The following is a 21,126-nucleotide window of genomic DNA, read 5'->3' on the forward strand; positions in this document are numbered from 1 at the left end:
CGGGAAAACCTCGATTCTATCAATAGCATTTCCGTATTGTATCAGCGGTAGAAATAACTGCTAGGTAAATATAAGACATAACGAGCTAGAAAGCCTGATTGAGATTACGGAAGACCTATGATTTCATGACTAATGGACATGATAATTCATTCTACATACGTATATAATGTATATCCGCTGTTTCTATTTATAAACACATAACAGTCAGTGGGGGCGAATTTCTATAAACAATCCAGGGAAAACCTCGATTCTATAAATAGCATTTCCGTCGTATTGTATCAGCGGTAGAAATAACTGCTAGGTAAATATAAGACATAACGAGCTAGAAAGCCTGATTGAGGTTACGGAAGACCTATGATTTTATGACTAATGGACATGATAATTCATTCTACATACGTATATAATGTATATCCGCTGTTTCTATTTATCAACACATAACAGTCAGTGGGGGCGAATTTCTATAAACAATCCAGGGAAAACCTCGATTCTATAAATAGCATTTCCGTCGTATTGTATCAGCGGTAGAAATAACTGCTAGGTAAATATAAGACATAACCAGCTAGAAAGCCTGATTGAGGTTACGGAAGACCTATGATTTTATGACTAATGGACATGGTAATTCATTCTACATACGTATATAATGTATATCCGCTGTTTCTATTTATAAACACATAACAGTCAGTGGGGGCGAATTTCTATAAACAATCCAGGGAAAACCTCGATTCTATAAATAGCATTTCCGTCGTATTGTATCAGCGGTAGAAATAACTGCTAGGTAAAAATAAGACATAACCAGCTAGAAAGCCTGATTGAGGTTACGGAAGACCTATGATTTCATGACTAATGGACATGATAATTCATCCTACATACGTATATAATGTATATCCGCTGTTTCTATTTATAAACAAATAACAGTCAGTGGGGGCGAATTTCTATAAACAATACAGGGAAAACCTCGATTCTATAAATAGCATTTCCGTCGTATTGTATCAGCGGTAGAAATAACTGCTAGGTAAATATAAGACATAACGAGCTAGAAAGCCTGATTGAGGTTACGGAAGACCTATGATTTTATGACTAATGGACATGATAATTCATTCTACATACGTATATAATGTATATCCGCTGTTTCTATTTATAAACACATAACAGTCAGTGGGGGCGAATTTCTATAAACAATCCAGGGAAAACCTCGATTCTATAAATAGCATTTCCGTCGTATTGTATCAGCGGTAGAAATAACTGCTAGGTAAATATAAGACATAACCAGCTAGAAAGCCTGATTGAGGTTACGGAAGACCTATGATTTTATGACTAATGGACATGATAATTCATTCTACATACGTATATAATGTATATCCGCTGTTTCTATTTATCAACACATAACAGTCAGTGGGGGCGAATTTCTATAAACAATCCAGGGAAAACCTCGATTCTATAAATAGCATTTCCGTCGTATTGTATCAGCAGTAGAAATAACTGCTAGGTAAATATAAGACATAACGAGCTAGAAAGCCTGATTGAGATTACGGAAGACCTATGATTTCATGACTAATGGACATGATAATTCATTCTACATACGTATATAATGTATATCCGCTGTTTCTATTTATAAACACATAACAGTCAGTGGGGGCGAATTTCTATAAACAATCCAGGGAAAACCTCGATTCTATCAATAGCATTTCCGTCGTATTGTATCAGCGGTAGAAATAACTGCTAGGTAAATATAAGACATAACGAGCTAGAAAGCCTGATTGAGGTTACGGAAGACCTATGATTTTATGACTAATGGACATGATAATTCATTCTACATACGTATATAATGTATATCCGCTGTTTCTATTTATAAACACATAACAGTCAGTGGGGGCGAATTTCTATAAACAATCCAGGGAAAACCTCGATTCTATAAATAGCATTTCCGTCGTATTGTATCAGCGGTAGAAATAACTGCTAGGTAAAAATAAGACATAACGAGCTAGAAAGCCTGATTGAGGTTACGGAAGACCTATGATTTCATGACTAATGGACATGATAATTCATTCTACATACGTATATAATGTATATCCGCTGTTTCTATTTATAAACACATAACAGTCAGTGGGGGCGAATTTCTATAAACAATCCAGGGAAAACCTCGATTCTATAAATAGCATTTCCGTCGTATTGTATCAGCGGTAGAAATAACTGCTAGGTAAAAATAAGACATAACCAGCTAGAAAGCCTGATTGAGGTTACGGAAGACCTATGATTTCATGACTAATGGACATGATAATTCATTCTACATACGTATATAATGTATATCCGCTGTTTCTATTTATAAACACATAACAGTCAGTGGGGGCGAATTTCTATAAACAATACAGGGAAAACTTCGATTCTATAAATAGCATTTCCGTCGTATTGTATCAGCGGTAGAAATAACTGCTAGGTAAATATAAGACATAACGAGCTAGAAAGCCTGATTGAGGTTACGGAAGACCTATGATTTTATCGATATAGTTTGTTTCTGGAACTATCTAGAACGACATTAAGGAGTAGACCAAGGATGAGGTATTTTCCATCATTTTAACGGTTCAGGATAACCTGAAGCAGTGGTGTCCTTTGCTATCGTTATACACATGCTCGTTTTTATCAGGTAATGTACAAATAGAATATATTATACAATATAAAACTAATTGAGATATCTTGTAAAGTTGATAAGATATCTGATATAATAAATAATTATCTTAAATGAAGAGTCAAGGAGATCTGTTATATATGTTACAAAATACCCAAGATATAATATACATTGTATGGTATCATATCAAATATATAAGATATCTCATCAACTTTATATCAATAACTTTTTACATCAAAGATATCGTATAAAGAAATGGCATATCTAATAAATATAATAAGTTCAAATGAATCAAAGTAAAAAGAGTTATTGTAGCCCACAATTGTATTGAGGAGTCACAGATTGTCTAAAGGAACCATTTTTTTTCGGAAATAATTTGTATTTGTGCTGTATTTTCATAAATGTTTAAGGGAAATTGAACTCTGATTCACATAAAAAGCCTTGAACTATTTCGCCATTGCGCATTTATACTTTTGTTGTGGTAAATACACACACAAGTGTATCACTCGTAACCAAGGAAAGTAAACAAATAAAAACTTGTTTGTTTTGAATGTCGTCATCTTCTAGAAAATTGTTTACAGGATAACGAGAATACACGGCATGTATGCTGCAATACAAAGATTCTTTTGGTACCCGGCAAAGCTTCGTCATTTCGGCTTCCCTAAGTCTGGCACCAAAATGAACATTGTATTGTAACTTACTGGCTATGTATTCGCTATAAATGTGGTGGGTCTATTCTGCGGATACCAGTTTCGGGATAAAAAGAAATACCGTCACATGAAGTGCCAAAATTTCTCAGCCCTAAAACCACCAGATATATGTGTATGGTTGACGAATAATGAAAACAACATTATTACATTTTTCCCTGTGAAATATCGAAAACATTTCATTCTATGAAAGTAATATTTTTCAATATCACCTTTTTTTCTGATTTGACCAATCAGAACGCTGTTTACAAACGACGATTGTGAAAATTAAGAGTTGCATTTAGCTCTCCGTCATATTATATGACGTCATAATGCAAGATAGAATACATAACTTTACTGTTTGGAGTACGTTTGTGAGCCGTTGTCAGGGGACCGCAATGATTTCTAGGAAAGAGATTGAGCTACCGTGGTATATTTTACAATAACATATAATAAACAGAATATCTAGCAGTATCTTCAGTAATACCAAATATATCTAACTCGTGTAGCTAATATTTTGACGTATTTCACTCGTGCTACGCGATCGTGAAAAATCTCAAAATATTAGCCACACTCGTGGTTTTGAAATATAGTTGGTATTACTGAGAGCACTGAAAGATATCATGTATGTATTTTAAGTTGCTGTTCACGACGAACCTAGTTTAGATACTATATAGATATAGGAAAAGACAAGAAAGTTTAACGACCATCTTACTTGCTGCTTTCCCTCCTTGCTGGCTTAAACAAACATTTCAAAGAACATCTCAATGACGTCAGGTCACATATTTTTACCAGGTATATTTATAGTGTTACATTAATATTGTTACATTGGTATTGTAATATTGATATTGGTATATTTGTATCATAATATTTGTATTGTTATATTGGTATTGGTATATTTGTATTATTATATTTGCGTTTGATGTAAGCTGTTCAATGTTGTTTTTTGAATGAACAAGTGTTGTAACCAGTAGTGCCTTTCGTTACGGAACAATTATTCAATATAAACCATTTCCCTTTTTAGAACAGTAATGCGGCAATATCAATTTTTGGTACATTATTATCTTGCCTTTTTACTCAAAGCTAGTAAATAAAGTTCTTTTCATTGATTAACAAGCTCACTGTGTAATACATTATATAGTTAACTAATTTCGTATCAATTTTGTAGTCTATATATGTTTACCAGAATAGTTAATCAATTTCTTTGTTAGGCGTTGATGGCCACATCATTTTAACATTATTCATTTATTGATTTAATTAATGTTTTTTTTTTTTGGCAGCTGGACATGGATCTTTTAATCTCTCTTGGCCTGTATCTAGCAACCAATATCGTTTTGTGCTATGTAAGTTGTTATGTTGTAGATCTGTGTTAACTGTACCGATTTGCCTAGTCTTAAATTGATAGTACATTGGCAAGTGATGGGTATCAGTGAGTTTATGTTCCTAATACTGATTTCAACATTTGTAGTGTAGCCATGCTACAGTATATTTCTATTGTGAAAAAAGTCATCATAATACCATAAGAATCATATTGATATACACGGAAAGCATAAATAAGAGTTTTGCACTAATACTGGACAAATAAGCATGTTATATTTGAGTCTTAAAAAAATGTTATATTAGAGTCTGTTGTCGGAAAGTAATACATATGTGAAGAATGAAGATATGCAACCACGTCCAGTAATGTTTTGATAATATTTGAGTCTGCTATACCATGTCATATCCTAATGGGTAAGTCCAATCGCGCATTTTTTTGATCTTTAAGACTCCTGTGTTCGAATCTTAACCGTTTTGTAAATAGTAAACTAACTCAAAGATACAACATCTCCTTGTGACAAAATTTGATGAGGAGTTAAATTTAGAAAAGACCATGAAAATACATTAACATTAAAACATCTTAAAATCCATGCGCATTGTATTTTTATGACGTTGTAGTTCACGAATTTCTTTTTGTTTATTTTTTATTTAAGACTCAACCTGATACTTTCTGTTCTCCTGCACCATTTAACTGGAACTGTTCAAGTATCATACCGGGATCCACCTGGCATTACCTGAATGAACATCTCACTTGGGGAAGGTGCTGTCAGCCTGTTTATGGCATGAATGGTATTGATTTTTTCTCTTAACATCTTGTTTCATCTTCAAAACTGAAATCCTAACCTTGTTGAGCTAAAACGTGAAACGAACATATTGGCAACATAACTGGTTGCGTGTATTAGTGACTAAAACTATTCTCGCAGTGGATTATAGTTTTGCGTTCTTCTGATAGGTACATTTAGAGAGTGTTCACGGAATGGGGAGTCGGACATACTGACAGACTGTGAAGAAGGTTGGCACAACTGGAACAGTCCCTTTTCATCCGTCGATAAGCCATACCCTTATGAGCACTCGATATCGGTGTGTAAACCTCAGACAAAATTAACAGGTACGTAGCGTCAGTGTGTAAACTACAGACACCATTAATCGGTACATAGCTTCAGTGTGTAAACCTTAGACACCATTAACCGGTACGTAGTCTCATAGTGTAAACCTCAGACACCATTAACCGGTACGTAGTCTCATAGTGTAAACCTCAGACACCATTAACCGGTACGTAGCCTCAGTGTGTAAACCTCAGACACCATTAACCGGTACGTAGCCTTAGTGTGTAAACCTCAGACACCATTAACAGGTACGTAGCCTCAGTGTGTAAAACTCAGACCATTAATCGGTACGTAGCCTCAGTGTGTAAACCTCAGACCATTAACCGGTACGTAGCGTCAGTGTGTAAAACTCAGACCATTAATCGGTACGTAGCCTCAGTGTGTAAACCTCAGACACCATTAACAGGTACGTAGCTTCAGTGTGTAAAACTCAGACCATTAATCGGTACGTAGCCTCAGTGTGTAAACCTCAGACACCATTAACAGGTACGTAACCTCAGTGTGTAAACCTCAGACACCATTACCCGGTACTTAGTCTCAGTTTGTAAACCTCAGACACCATTAACAGGTACGTAGCCTCAGTGTGTAAACCCCAGACACCATTAACAGGTACATAGCCTCAGTGTGTAAACCCCAGACACCATTAACCGGTACATAGCCTCAGTGTGTCAACCTTAAACACCATTAACCGGTACGTAGCCTCAGTGTGTAAACCGCAGACACCATTAACCGGTAAATAGCCTCAGTGTGTAAACCTTAAACACCATTAACCGGTACGTAGCCTCAGTGTGTAAACCCCAGACACTATTAACCGGTACGTAGCCTTAGTGTGTAAACCCCAGACACCATTAACCGGTACATAGCCTCAGTGTGTAAACCCCAGACACCATTAACCGGTACGTAGCCTTAGTGTGTAAACCCCAGACACCATTAACAGGTACGTAGCCTCAGTGTGTAAACCCCAGACACCATTAACCGGTACGTAGCCTCAGTGTGTAAACCCCAGACACAATTAACAGGTACGTAGCCTCAGTGTGTAAAACTCAGACACCATTAACAGGTACGTAGCCTCAGTGTGTAAACCTCAGACACCCTTAACAGGTACGTAACCTCAGTGTGTAAACCCCAGACACCATTAACAGGTACGTAACCTCAGTGTGTAAACCCCAGACACCATTAACAGGTACGTAGCCTCAGTGTGTAAACCCCAGACACTATTAACCGGTACGTAGCCTTAGTGTGTAAACCCCAGACACCATTAACCGGTACATAGCCTCAGTGTGTAAACCCCAGACACCATTAACCGGTACGTAGCCTTAGTGTGTAAACCCCAGACACCATTAACAGGTACGTAGCCTCAGTGTGTAAACCCCAGACACCATTAACCGGTACGTAGCCTCAGTGTGTAAACCCCAGACACAATTAACAGGTACGTAGCCTCAGTGTGTAAAACTCAGACACCATTAACAGGTACGTAGCCTCAGTGTGTAAACCCCAGACACCCTTAACAGGTACGTAACCTCAGTGTGTAAACCCCAGACACCATTAACAGGTACGTAACCTCAGTGTGTAAACCCCAGACACCATTAACAGGTACGTAGCCTCAGTGTGTAAACCCCAGACACCATTAACAGGTACGTAGCCTCAGTGTGTAAACCCCAGGCACTATTAACAGGTACGTAGCCTCAGTGTGTAAAACTCAGACACCATTAACAGGTACGTAGCCTCAGTGTGTAAACCCCAGACACCCTTAACAGGTACGTAGCCTCAGTGTGTAAACCCCAGATACTATTTACAGGTACGTAACCTCAGTGTGTAAACCCCAGACACCATTAACAGGTACGTAGCCTCAGTGTGTAAACCCCCAGACACCATTAACAGGTACGTAACCTCAGTGTGGAAACCCCAGGCACTATTAACAGGTACGTAACCTCAGTGTGTAAACCCCAGACACCATTAACAGGTACGTAACCTCAGTGTGTAAACCCCAGACACCATTAACAGGTACGTAGCCTCAGTGTGTAAACCCCAGACACCATTAACAGGTACGTAGCCTCAGTGTGTAAACCCCAGGCACTATTAACAGGTACGTAGCCTCAGTGTGTAAAACTCAGGCACTATTAACAGGTACGTAACCTCAGTGTGTAAACCCCAGACACCATTAACAGGTACGTAACCTCAGTGTGTAAACCCCAGGCACTATTAACAGGTACGTAACCTCAGTGTGTAAACCCCAGACACCATTAACAGGTACGTAACCTCAGTGTGTAAACCCCAGGCACTTTTAACAGGTACGTAACCTCAGTGTGTAAAACTGAGACACCTTTATCCGGTACGTAGCCTCAGTGTGTAAACCCCAGACACCATTAACAGGTACGTAGCCTCAGTGTGTAAACCCCAGACACCATTAACAGGTACGTAACCTCAGTGTGTAAACCCCAGATACCATTATCCGGTAAGTAGCCTCAGTGTGTAAACCTCAGACACCATTAACAGGTACGTAGCCTCAGTGTGTAAACCTCAGACACCATTAACAGGTGCGTATCCTCAGTGTGTAAACCTCAGACCATTATCTGGTAAGTAGCCTCAGTGTGTAAACCTCAGACACCATTAACAGGTGCGTAGCCTCAGTGTGTAAAATTGAGACACCATTAACAGGTGCGTAGCCTCAGTGTGTAAACCCCAGATACCATTAGTAGGTACGTAGCCTCAGTTTGTAAACCCCAGATACCATTAGTAGTTACGTAGCCTCAGTGTGTAAACCCCAGATACTATTAACAGGTATGTAGCCTAATTATACAATATCCTACTGCTTCTGATTTATTTCAAAAACATTTGATTCATATACCAATTCTCGAAATAAACATATTTTATATCGTAATGTATAGTTTCTAATCCCTGTGGATAGCTGTACGCATAAATCAACGATATCAAAACATACATCACATAGTTTTAACTAGATGTTGTCATTAAATGATTGTATACAGGCAGTATACTTATTTGGAACAAACAGATGTCTACATCAATAAAAATATAATTTCTGTTATTCCACTATCCATTTTCAATGTGCAGACATTAATGGCGTATATTTACCTATGTGATTTGTTGCCAACTTGCAGAAAGAATACTTTTAATTTAAAACAAAACGATTTACAGTATTTCAACGGTTGACAAGCCATAGGTCGAGTGTAAAATGATTTTACATCAACCTCGTCCATAACGTTACGGAAGCCTAGTTATTAAACATCTACACCAACCTCGTCCATAACGTTACGGAAGCCTAGTTAATAAACATCTACACCAACCTCGTCCATAACGTTACGGAAGCCTAGTTAATAAACATCTACACCAACCTCGTCCATAGCGTTACGGAAGCCTAGTTAATAAACATGTACACCAACCTCGCCCATAACGTTACGGAAGCCTAGTTAATAAACATCTACACTAACATCGTCCATAACGTTACGGAAGCCTAGTTAATAAGCATCTAAACCAACCTCCACCATAATCATTAAGCACCAACTTCGTCCATAGGTATCACATGACCCTAGTGAATATATAATCATATGAATACATCCACAAAGTTACGACAGCCTAATATTAAACAGCAACCTGGGTAGGCCAAAATTATTTTATTTCAGACAAGCCTGTACATTCTCGTCGAGACCTAACATATAACATGTAGTGTTGAAAACAGGAGATTTTTAAAATTGGAATAAAATGTTAAGGTATTAAATATAAATCAATAAAAAGAATATGATCGGATATCTAAGTATAAATTGACATTACTTGTGTGCTTTAGATGAATATGGTGGAACATCTTTCACCTGTGATTTTTGAGTAATTATGCTTCGATGATTTTCACTTTATAAGGAACTTCGGATAACGTTGGTAACTTGGGTCTACAATTATGTTACAGATTCCGACATTCCACGCGTTACATGGAAACAGAGGGAGTACATCACAAGGCATGGACAATCGGTCACACTTTTGGCTCAGGTGTACTCGTCTACCAAGGTTGCCATCGCCTCTTTATTCCGCGAGCACAAACCATTCCCTGTGCTGTCGAGTGTCACCTTCAAATTACAGCGGGACGTCTATGTGGCCTTTACATTAACCAACGTCACGACAGCAGACGATGGGCCGTACTACGCTGTAGCCACCAACACCCGGGCAAGTGGTTGGAGTGGTATAGTCCATCTCACAGTTCTCAGTGGTGGTATGTAGATCACAAATCAATATGTAGCTATCATCAATGCATACAAAATTATAGCTTATTGTTCTTTTTAACAATCTTGGAAGTTCAGTAACAACATAACAGTATTCGTGAAATCAAGCGAATTCCTAGCTTATATTTACACAATATACATTTCCGACTTTTTAGAATATTCTAAACAATTAGTACATCAATATACTCTAAATAAAAACCAATCTATTTACTTTTTAAATTTTCTGATTACAAAAGAAGTGTAAGTTTATTTTATTTATATCAATTTTGTCGCAGGTTCATCTCCTACAAGGTATGTACTATCTACAATTTGTTCTATATTTGTATGAAAGTGACTGTGGTGTAGGTATATGATATAGGCTAATGGTGGTAACTAATTCTATTTTTCGTGCTAACTTTTGCAATTACAATCTGTTCTAACGCAACATTTATATTCTGTTCGTTCCGAGCCAACACAAGCATGAGGTATTGGAACTAACGTTTTACATATAGTCTTTATACATGTATGTTGGCACGTAATCTTATAGCTGACGTATTACATATAGTCTGTATATGTTGCCACGTAATATAATAGTTGGCGTACTGCATATAGTCTATCTATATTGGCACGTAATAATGCAGCTAACGTATTGCATATACGTGCAGTTTATTTATGTCGGCACGTGATATTGTATCTGACTTATAACATAAAGTCTGTATATGTCGGCACGTGATATTGTAGCTGGCTAATTACATATAGTCTGTACATATTTGCACCTAATATTGTAGCTGACGTACTACATATATCTTATATTTGATTGCACGTAATAATGTACATATTAAATAAAGTGTATATATGTTGGCACGTAATATTATAACTGACTTAAAACGTTTGCACGTAATATTGTAGCTGACGTATTGAATAAGTCTATATATGTTGGCACGTAATATTGTGTACAGAACGGACTTTGATAGACACCACAACTTTCAGCGTTCATGAGGACTAGTAATGCGAAAATACGATTTCGGGAATGAAATAAATTGGTATTAACTGGCTTTTAAACGGCTTAAACTTGAACTTGAACTTTGTGTAATTCTTAAGCCAAAGTAGGTGGTCACAGATCAACATGTAACTACATGCTTAAATCTCCGGAGCTCCAAACTATGTAAGGTGGTCGCTCAAATGGTTAGATCATCCTTAAAATCGGTTTTCAGCCAAGCCAAGTCTCACTACAAAAAATAGCAAATGTATTTACTGAAGTAAACATGTGACGTGGAGGGGGAAAATTGTTAATTGATATATCTTACCTAATTTGAAAGTATCGGTTGCAAGCCAACAAACCTTACATAGTTCTCTCTTGGATCCAGTACACTAATAAAAAGAATGTCTGGTCCACCCAACCCAAATAGCGATTAACTAATTACGCGTGGTAAATATTTGACAAAATTAGTCTAACAACAATCAATTCTAACGCTCAGACCCGAATACAATTTATCTCAAAACACCATAAAGTATGGAGTAGGAGGATAGAGTGGGGGTGAGTGGGAGGGAGTCGTCTGATCTAAATTTGGAAACGAATCCTAGATCTGAATGAATTCTAACCTAGCATTGTTTAGTAGTAACTATCCCTACTCTAGCGAAGATGGAGGGAGGGCGGAGTGAGGTCAAGACTTTACCTTGGCAATTTGGTTAATCAAGGTATTTGGCGTTTTTGCTGGATAGATGGGGCCTCTACTATACCATCGGTCAGAACTGAAATCGCTCTTATAGTCAGAGACAAATTGACAACGTGTAGTATTCTTTTTGAGTCCAATGAATTAGGGAATAACTGAAATCCATATAAAGCCTACTAAACTCCTAAGATTTCTTTAAAATATCATACCTCATAGAGCATGTATTGTCTTTCAGTTGCACGTGTCTGTTGTTCGCATGTGTGGCCTGCATGATACAGCGTTTTATCTGTGGAAATCTTGTACTTGTTTAGTGAGTATAGTCTTTTAAATAAGGTTGATAACATATATAGAATAATACCAAACCGTATTCCTCTAACCCTAGATTATAAATGAGCAGATTGTGGTTGAATATTGTTGCTGAAAATGACGGTTATTTTTGATCTTAGGGCTAAGAGACTAAGTAGATATTCTAACTGTCAAATTATTATTTTACAGGAAAACTATTTGAACCAGTGACAACCTGCCATCGCACAATACGAAACAACGGCTCACTATTACGTCAAAGCTCTTTTCATTGTGTACGTGGTTGCTGATAAAATATACCACGAACAGAGGAAGACAAAATTTAACAACACAAAATTGTGGTGTATTGTTATGAACAATACATATTATTGCTAATCATTCTGGTAAAATCTTCCTGAAATTTATAACCATCTGTGAAGCTATATGATTTCTTCTATATGAAGTATTGTACAGTAGAGACTTCAACAATGTAAAGCTACATTAAATATCACTTAACAGTCATTTATCTGATATATACAATGTATTGCATAAGTTTTGGGAAAGGGTTCACTTTGATTCCCAGTCTAGTTTACGAAACACACTGCTCACTAGTACTTTTACGTGCATTGCATATTTGTCAAGGTTACATTCTGTTGATCAATGTTTATGGGATGTTTCGGAGCATGCTAGTCTTGCAGTTATGATATGTTATATATATATGTGAGATATTAGGAACAACTGTTATAAATCAGATTAGTGTCAGTTTTGTGTGCGCTGGCGCAGTTGTTTAGGGTCTACATAACCATGAACTGTAAGGTGGTCGGGTGACGCAAAGGTGAAGCAGTCGTTTTTCACCTTTACGACCCGGGTTCGATTTCGGGTTTGAAAATACAATTAAATTTATAGTTTTATTTAACGATCGGATGTGACAGTGATCTGTGAATGTGTGCTCCTTACACAGTTCAAAAAGGTACTATGTTTTTACACGATACTTCCTGGGCTTTTTTTTTTTATTATTTCCAGTTGACCTAGATTTTGTTTCATGTGTACATGTACAAATGTGTGAGAACTATTACAATTTGTTCTAAATAAGATAAACACATGCAACTCTACATGCATATATAAAGGCTACACTTGGCTGGTTTCCATCGCCCGCGCTGGGTCGATTGCCTGTGAATTACAAGAACGTTTTGGACGACTCTTATAAAGTGGTCACATTCACAGCTGACTGTCATATCCGGAAGTTGATGGAAATGTCTAGATATATACTGTGATAGGTATGGTGATATTTATATAGGTAGCAGACCACAGTAGCCGAAACTGGGCAGGGGTGATATTTTTATACAATAAATAAACCCGTTCATTAAACATGGTATAATCGTTTGTTGTGAACATTGTAATTCTTCATATTTTTCATAATCTGAAATTTAAATTTGGTTTGAGATTACAATTTGGCTATCCTATGATCTCCTTCTACCCAAGCAAAGCTAGTTTTACATGTAGTATAAGTAGTATAATTAAAAAAAAAAAAAAAATAATGAAAAATAATTATAATGTTGTGTCATTGAATAATCTATATTTCTGTTAACATGAAAGTATTATTTTTTTAGACAGGTTTTAAAAGATTTTTTTGGGTTTAAAATTACACTATCCTGATTTTTTTCTTTAATCTTTAATGTGGTAACCATGTTGTAACAAGTCTAAGATATAGGTAATGTTCCATTCTTTTTACAATTGTAACTATGTTAACATCTTTAAGAACTTAAGAACTGCAACTTTTTTTCAGACTACTGTGCACTGCTACCATACCATGTGATACACATTGTGATATTCATGTGATAACCACCTTGTACATATGAACAACTTTTCCTTTTTTCTCTCCGTAGACTTTACACTACAATGTATGTGGTATGCAGTTCTCAGTGTTGCGTCATATTGTGTACATTTGTACCTCGTCAATCTGTGATTTTACATGTTTAAATAACGCCAACACACTATTTATTTACGGTTAATTACTTATCTAATTCCTAGTCATATTAAAAATATGTCTATTTTAGCATGTAGTTACAACACTATCAGTAGATCAATTACAATGTGTTCTTATATATGTATACTTTATTATGATATTTACTGATATGAGTGTTTGCATTTGAAACATACATACAATATATCTTACGCTCTTTGTTTCACAACTGCTCACATATTTGAACGTTAATGTATTGTCTTTCTGTAATAGTTACACGTGTATCCTTTGTTGACCACAGATCGATTCAACTTAAGGTACAATGCAAATTTATTCGGCTTTAGTTAGGAACAAATAAATGCACTAAGAGATGATTTTGTTAATTTGAAATATAATTTAGAGGTTTTTGTTTCGTCAAAAAGTTCCGAAAATGTAAATCACTGAAGTTAGCGAAATGACAATGTCAATCTGTTGGAGTAACTCCCTCAACACGTTCTTAACATCCGTGGTAAGATTGTAAGTCCAGGAAATAAAAATATAATGTTATCAATGAGAACGTTTGTATTTTACACGTGGAACCTGTTTTTTATCTTTATTTTTATTTGTTTTTGTAAAGAGCTATATAAAGAGCTATTATTCTCGGTTTTTGTGATAATCTAATACATTGATATTGATCTCCTGCTGCACAAGTGAGACTAAACACCTTATTCCCGGTACAAATGTTCAATGTGTCTTAATGTACAGCTCTATCATGAATGATTATGAAAATTTGTCGGTTTTATCTAGGGTTGGGTAGATCTTACAAACTTAATGAAAAGATTATAAAACGGAAAATATGTACACGAGATGGCATTATTCACAGAAGTGCATTAGTTAAATTTAAGTGTAAGTGTTAAACAGTGCGATAGGAAAGACTACTTGTTGAAGACAGCTTGTGATTTATTGTATACACAACACTGAAACTGATAATTATTTTTGAATGCCTACTATACACAGATTTGTGTGTTGAATTCAATGAGCTCTCGTTGGTTTTAATAGTATGCATACTTTTGATAAAGTATGGGTTCTTCTTCTTAGATCTCATGAAATACTTGTCGCACTGCCTGTACAGGTTTTTAATGACCTTGTTGGCTTTAATATGAAAAGGTTGATGATAAAAATGTATAAGGTCTTACTATAGATAGTGGCCCAAACAATTCAATAATCTGTTAATGCACAAAACAATTGAGTATCTTTGTACATAGATATCCTACTTCACTTCAAGAAGTTGTAATTACGGCTTTTTACCAAGGTCGCAATGCGGTTAAAGGTCACCAATAGATTGCACTTCCGGTTCATGTAGTACGTCATTTTGAAAATGTCCATTGATTGCGCAATCATTCAAAAGATAACTTCTCAATAACCAAGAGGCGAAGGGACTTGATATTGGACCCTATATCATGCCTGGATGCAGGGCTGCCTAGTTTGTTCAAATTAATGATTTTGACGTACATTCAAGATAATAGGCTAAAATATTTAAATGGCTTTTTCTCATTAACCAAGAGGACCACGGACTTTGTATTGGGCCTGTAGCATGCTTAAGTGAAGTGATACTAAGTTTGTTCAAATAAATGACATTGGCCTGCAGTTAAAGTTACAGGTCAATTAGGCTAAATTCTTTAAACAACGTCTTCTCAATTAACCAAGAGTCCCACAGACCAGACATTGGGTTTGTAGCATGTTACGAGCTTATGATATAGGGCTACATAGATCTAGATAACCTTCATTTAAGGTCATAAATGTCATTATTCTTTTGAGCTTTAAATGGTAACTTTAATGACTATGTAGTGTATCATAATTCAAACTGATGAATGAACATCAAAATAATGTAACTGGTAATGTGTGTGTACTATATTTTACGAAATGTATATTTTAATTTGTGTTTAATTTTTATTCTGACGTGTGTCATTCAAATAAACAAATTCAAATTAAAATGACTTGAACTGCGTTTTAACATACTAATACGGCTCCCATACCTGTACGTACAGGCAATATTGCCTTGACGCACCACAAAGCAATGAAGTAACTATGTACGTTCAAATATTTCAGATAAGTCGAAAAGTGTTTTGACAAGTATAAAAGCTTTCCGATATATCTTATCAAGTTCCCTTTCATGCGTCCATCAGTTTAAATATCTCTATATAATGTTCTCTGTATCGGTTTTTTCCCCTATTGTCAGGAAAGATTGCAGAAACAAGGTTAGAAAGGCTTGAAGCTAAGAAGAGATTTTTTTTTTTTGTCTTTTAACCATGTCTGTTAAAACCTGTATTTACGCATGTGGGTGTTTTAATCACACTGCAGCAAGGTTTATTGAATATATTTACAACAATTGGGATAGTGAATTCCTTCATATGAAGTTGTGTACATAAAGGCATGATAGAAGCGGGTCGTCGTAACCAAACTATTTTACAATCTTAATGTTTGTGCAACAAATGTAACGACTGAATCCATTTTTCATAACATAAGAAATTAAGAAATTAAGTCCCGCCCACTTGGTAATGACTGAAAGAGTCATTGATTACGAACCACCTAGCGGAACTAGTTTTCTTTTTCATGAATGGGATTCCTGTTTGGTATAAGTACTATTATAAGGGATTTAATGTCTTTAGTCTTCCTGTTAAAACCAGTATTTACATGTTTTACCACACCATTAATCCGACCATGCGTTACGGTTCCGAAATATGGGGGTGATCACACGCTGTTATTGTAAACAAAAGTGAACTGCAACAACGCAAAATATTATAATACATTTATTGTATCTTACAACGTAAAGAAGAACAATTAAACCAATCAGCCATTAATGGATTTGTCATGATAAGATAATTTTACATTTTTACACGGACTGAATTGGGCTACCAATTAGGTCTCCGACGGTATCCTTACTTCTACTGATCATAAACTTGTATGGCATTCTAGTACTTGTCATGTGGATATGCTGAACTTGAACCTGAACGTTGGCCTGAATGTGTAACGTTAAGGTAAACAAATGCGAATAGATGATAAGTCGTAATCGCAAAACATGAATTGGTTTGTTTTTTTTGGAAATAATTTGTATTTGTGCTGTATTTTCATAAATGTTTAAGTGAAATTGAACTCCGATATACATAAAAATCCTTGAACTATTTCGCCATGGCGCATTAATAATTGTGTGGTAGTAAATACACACAAAAGTGTATCATTGAATGCACATTTTCCTGTGCGATGTAGCATTGCACTTGACGCGGGGTCACTCGTAACCAAGGAAGGTAAACAAAACGGAAACTTGTTTGTTTTGAATGTCGTCATCTTCTAGAAAATTGTTTACAGGATAACGAGAATACACGGCATGTGTGCTTCAATACAAAGATTCTTTTGGTACCCGGCAAAGCTTCGAAATTTCGGCTTTCCTAAGTCTGGCACAAAAATGAACATTGTATTGTAACTTACTGGCTATGTATTCGCTATAAATGTGGTGGGTATATTCTGCCAATGCGGATACCAGTTTCGGGATAATAAGAAATACCGTCACATGACGTGCCAAAATTTCTTAGCCCTAGAGCCACCAGATACATATGTATGGTTGACGAATAATGAAAACAACATTATTACATTTTCCCCTGTAAAATATCGAAAACTATTCATTCTATAAAAGTAATATTTTTCAATATCACCTTTTTTCTGATTTGACCAATCAGAACGCTGTTTACAAACGACGATTGTGAAAATTAAGATTTGCATTTAGCTCTCCGTCATATTATATGACGTCTTAATGCAAGATAGAATACATAACTTTACTGTTTGGAGTACGTTTGTGAGCCGTTGTCAGGGGACCGCAATGAATTCTAGGAAAGAGATTGAGCTGCCTCGGTATATTTTACTATAAAATATAATAAACAGAATATCTAGCATTATCTTCAGTAATACCAAATATATCTAACTCGTGTAGCTAATATTTTGACGTGTTTCATTCGTGCTACGCAATCGTGAAAAATCTCAAAATATTAGCCACACTCGTGGTTTTGAAGTATAGTTGGTATTACTGAAGGCACTGTAAGATATCCTGTATGTATTTTAAGTTGCTGTTCACGACGAACCTAGTTTAGATACTATATAGATATAGGAAACGACAAAAAAGTTTAACGACCATCTTACTTGCTGTTTTCCCTCCTTGCTGGCTTAAAAAAATAAATTCTCAAAGAACGTATCAATGACGTTATAGATGATGCGATGTCACCATGTGCATGCGTTCACTATCAAGCATACAAATTAGCGCAAACTTTACTAATGGCCTATTGAGACTAGGTTTTAATATTTTTATCAATTGCATGTATTACTAGATAATAAAAACCAACTAAACAACCAAAAAATGGCAAAAAAAGGAAACCCCAAAAAAGTGGGCCTATTCATTTCAAGGGGTTTCAATTATGGGGGGGTGCCAAGGGGTGAGAAATTGGTGCACTTTAGTTTACAAGAAGGTGTCACCAGGTAAAATTAAATTAAAGGGCTTAAAAAAAAAAATTTTTTGAAGGGGGTTTAAAATATTTGTCAGGGCGGGGGTTTTGTACCGCCATTGGGTTTGTTCACCCAATATCCCTAGGATGTTACGGGGGAAAAATTTGGGCCAACCCGGCCTACACAGGGGCCCTTAAAGGGGGGCCAAATCCTTTAATTTTTTTAACGAAAAGTTTTTAACCCCCGGGGGGAAAAGGGGGAAATTTCAAGGCAAAAAAACGAACAAATTTTTTTTTGGAAAAAATTTCGGCCTATTTCCCGGGGCCCAAAATTGGGGGAACATATGTAGTTTTTATACCTAGACATAGCCTTTCCCCCCCCCCCCCCCCCCCCCCCCCCCCCCCCCCCCCCAAAAGGGCCCCCACAACACCCCCAAGGGGATTTTCAAGGGAAAGAACCCAAAACCCCAAAAAAACCTCAAAGAAAAACCAAAACCCCCAAAAAACCAACCAACCAAAAAAGGAAGGGGGGAAAAAGAAAAGTAATTTTTGGAAAATTAATGGCCTTGAGAATAAATTTTTTTTAATTGCAAGTTTTAAAAAAAAAAAAAAAACCCTTTGGAAAACGTTTTTCACCCCGGTTTCAATTTTGTGTAAAGGGGAAATTTGCACTTTTCACAAGCGTGGGGAAGGGAAAAAAAAGGAATTTTTTGGATAAAAAGGGGGGTTTAACCCGAGGGTTTTTTTTTCAAGGTATTTTTGAGAAGAGACCAAAACCCCTTTTGGACCCCGGAAAAAAAAGTTTGAACCCCAAAGTGGTTCACAACAACTTTTTTTTTTCCCCCCCCCCCCCCCCAAATTTGAACCCAAGATTTAAAAACAAAAACCCCCAAAACCCCCACCCCCCCCCCACCCCCCCCAAAAAAAAAAACAAAACCCCACCCAAAAAAAGGGGGAAAAAAAAAAAATAATATTTAAAAACCTTACGGGAAAAATTCCCGGGTTTTTTTTTTTTAAAACCCCCCAGAAAAAAGCGGGTGCGAATTTCTTTAAAAAAGGGAAAATTTTACAAAAAGCTTTTATTTTTTTTTCTCCAGAGGGGTAGTGAGGTGGAAGGGAAAAAGATTTTTCGTTTTGGTTTTTCAAGATTTAATTTTTAAAAGCCGGGGGTTTCTGTTTTTAAGTTTAGGAAAAGAACGGGCCGCGGGGGGAAAGACTTTTTTTAAAAGGAAGAAATAGTATTTTAAAAAAAAAAAAAAAAGGGAAGAAAAAGGTTTGTTCGATGGGGGAAAAAAAAAAAGGAAAGGGGTTATTTAAATTTTCCCCCTTCCAATTTTTTAAAAAAAGAAATTGTTTGGATCATATCTAAAGAACCAGCGTTTAAAATTTTTAAGAAAGATCTTTTTGGTTCTTAAAATTAAAAATTTAAAAAATTTAAAAAAAAAGATAATTGGCCCCTTTTTTTGACAGTATGGACGGAAAAATTTTTTTGGAAAATTTTTTTGGGGCTGATTTCCCCAAAAAGGGAAAAAGGGGCCCCCCAAAAAAAAAATTTTTTTGGGGGTTTAAGGTTTTTGGTAAAACCAAACCCAAAGTTTCCGAAGGGAAAGTACAAAAGAAAAATTTTTGGGTTTTTAAAGGGCTTTAAACTTTAAAAAAATTTTTTTTACAGGATAACGAGAATACACGGCATGTATGCTGCAATACAAAGATTCTTTTGGTACCCGGCAAAGCTTCGTCATTTCGGCTTCCCTAAGTCTGGCACCAAAATGAACATTGTATTGTAACTTACTGGCTATGTATTCGCTATAAATGTGGTGGGTCTATTCTGCCAATGCGAATACCAGTTGCTGGATAAAAAGAAACACCGTCACATGAAGTGCCAACATTTCTCAGCCCTAGAACCACCAGATAAATATGTATGGTTGACGAATAATGAAAACAACATTATTACATTTTTCCCTGTGAAATATCGAAAACTATTCATTCTATGAAAGTAATATTTTTCAATATCACCTTTTTTTCTGATTTGACCAATCAGAACGCTGTTTACAAACGACGAATGTGAAAATTAAGATTTACATATAGCTCTCCGTCATATTATATGACGTCATAAAGCAAGATAGAATACATAACTTTACTGTTTGGAATACGTTTGTGAGCCGTTGTCAGGGGACCGCAATGAATTCTAGGAAAGAGATTGAGCTGCCGTGGTACATTTTACTATAAAATGTAATAAACAGAATATCTAGAAGTATCTTCAGTAATACCAAATATATTTAACTCGTGTAGCTAATATTTTGACGTGTTTCACTCGTGCTACGCGATCGTGAAAAATCTCAAAATATTAGCCACACTCGTGGTTTTGAAATATAGTTGGTATTACTGAGGGCACTGTAAGATATCCTGTATGTATTTTAAGTTGCTGTTCACGACGAACCTAGTTTAGATACTATATAGATATAGGAAAAGACAAGAAAGTTTAACGACCAACTTACTTGCTGTTTTCCATCCTTGCTGGCTTAAAAAATAAATTCTCAAAGAACATATCAATGACGTTATAGATGATGCGACGTCACCATGTGCATGCGTTCACTATCAAGCATACAAATTAGCGCAAACTTTACTATGGCCTATTGAGACTAGGTTTTAATATTTTTATCAATTGCACGTATTACTAGATAATAAAAATCAATATACAACATTATCAGGAACACACATTGTCTATCATTTCCTAGTGTTACAAGTATACGTGTGCACAGATATAAATATTGTGAATCATCTTCTAGTGTTACAAGT

General features: G+C 36.0%; 1 protein-coding gene across 4 annotated transcripts in view; it reads left to right on the plus strand.

Moving 5' to 3' along the window:
- LOC117323946 overlaps positions 1-21,126 on the plus strand; it is a 63,261-nt gene that overhangs the window by 19,676 nt on the left and 22,459 nt on the right. For 2 of the 4 annotated variants that reach the window (XM_033879485.1, XM_033879489.1), the window contains exons 1-2: positions 2,434-2,641; positions 4,590-4,652. In XM_033879485.1, the coding sequence (XP_033735376.1) occupies positions 4,596-4,652 (57 nt within the window). In that variant the 5' untranslated portion in view covers positions 2,434-2,641; positions 4,590-4,595. Of the gene's footprint in view, positions 1-2,433; positions 2,642-4,589; positions 4,653-21,126 lie in introns of those variants that run through there. The other 2 variants (XM_033879486.1, XM_033879487.1) reach the window with 1 other exon arrangement.

Source organism: Pecten maximus, chromosome 3, assembly GCF_902652985.1.
Source record: "Pecten maximus chromosome 3, xPecMax1.1, whole genome shotgun sequence".
NCBI lineage: Eukaryota > Metazoa > Mollusca > Bivalvia > Pectinida > Pectinidae > Pecten > Pecten maximus.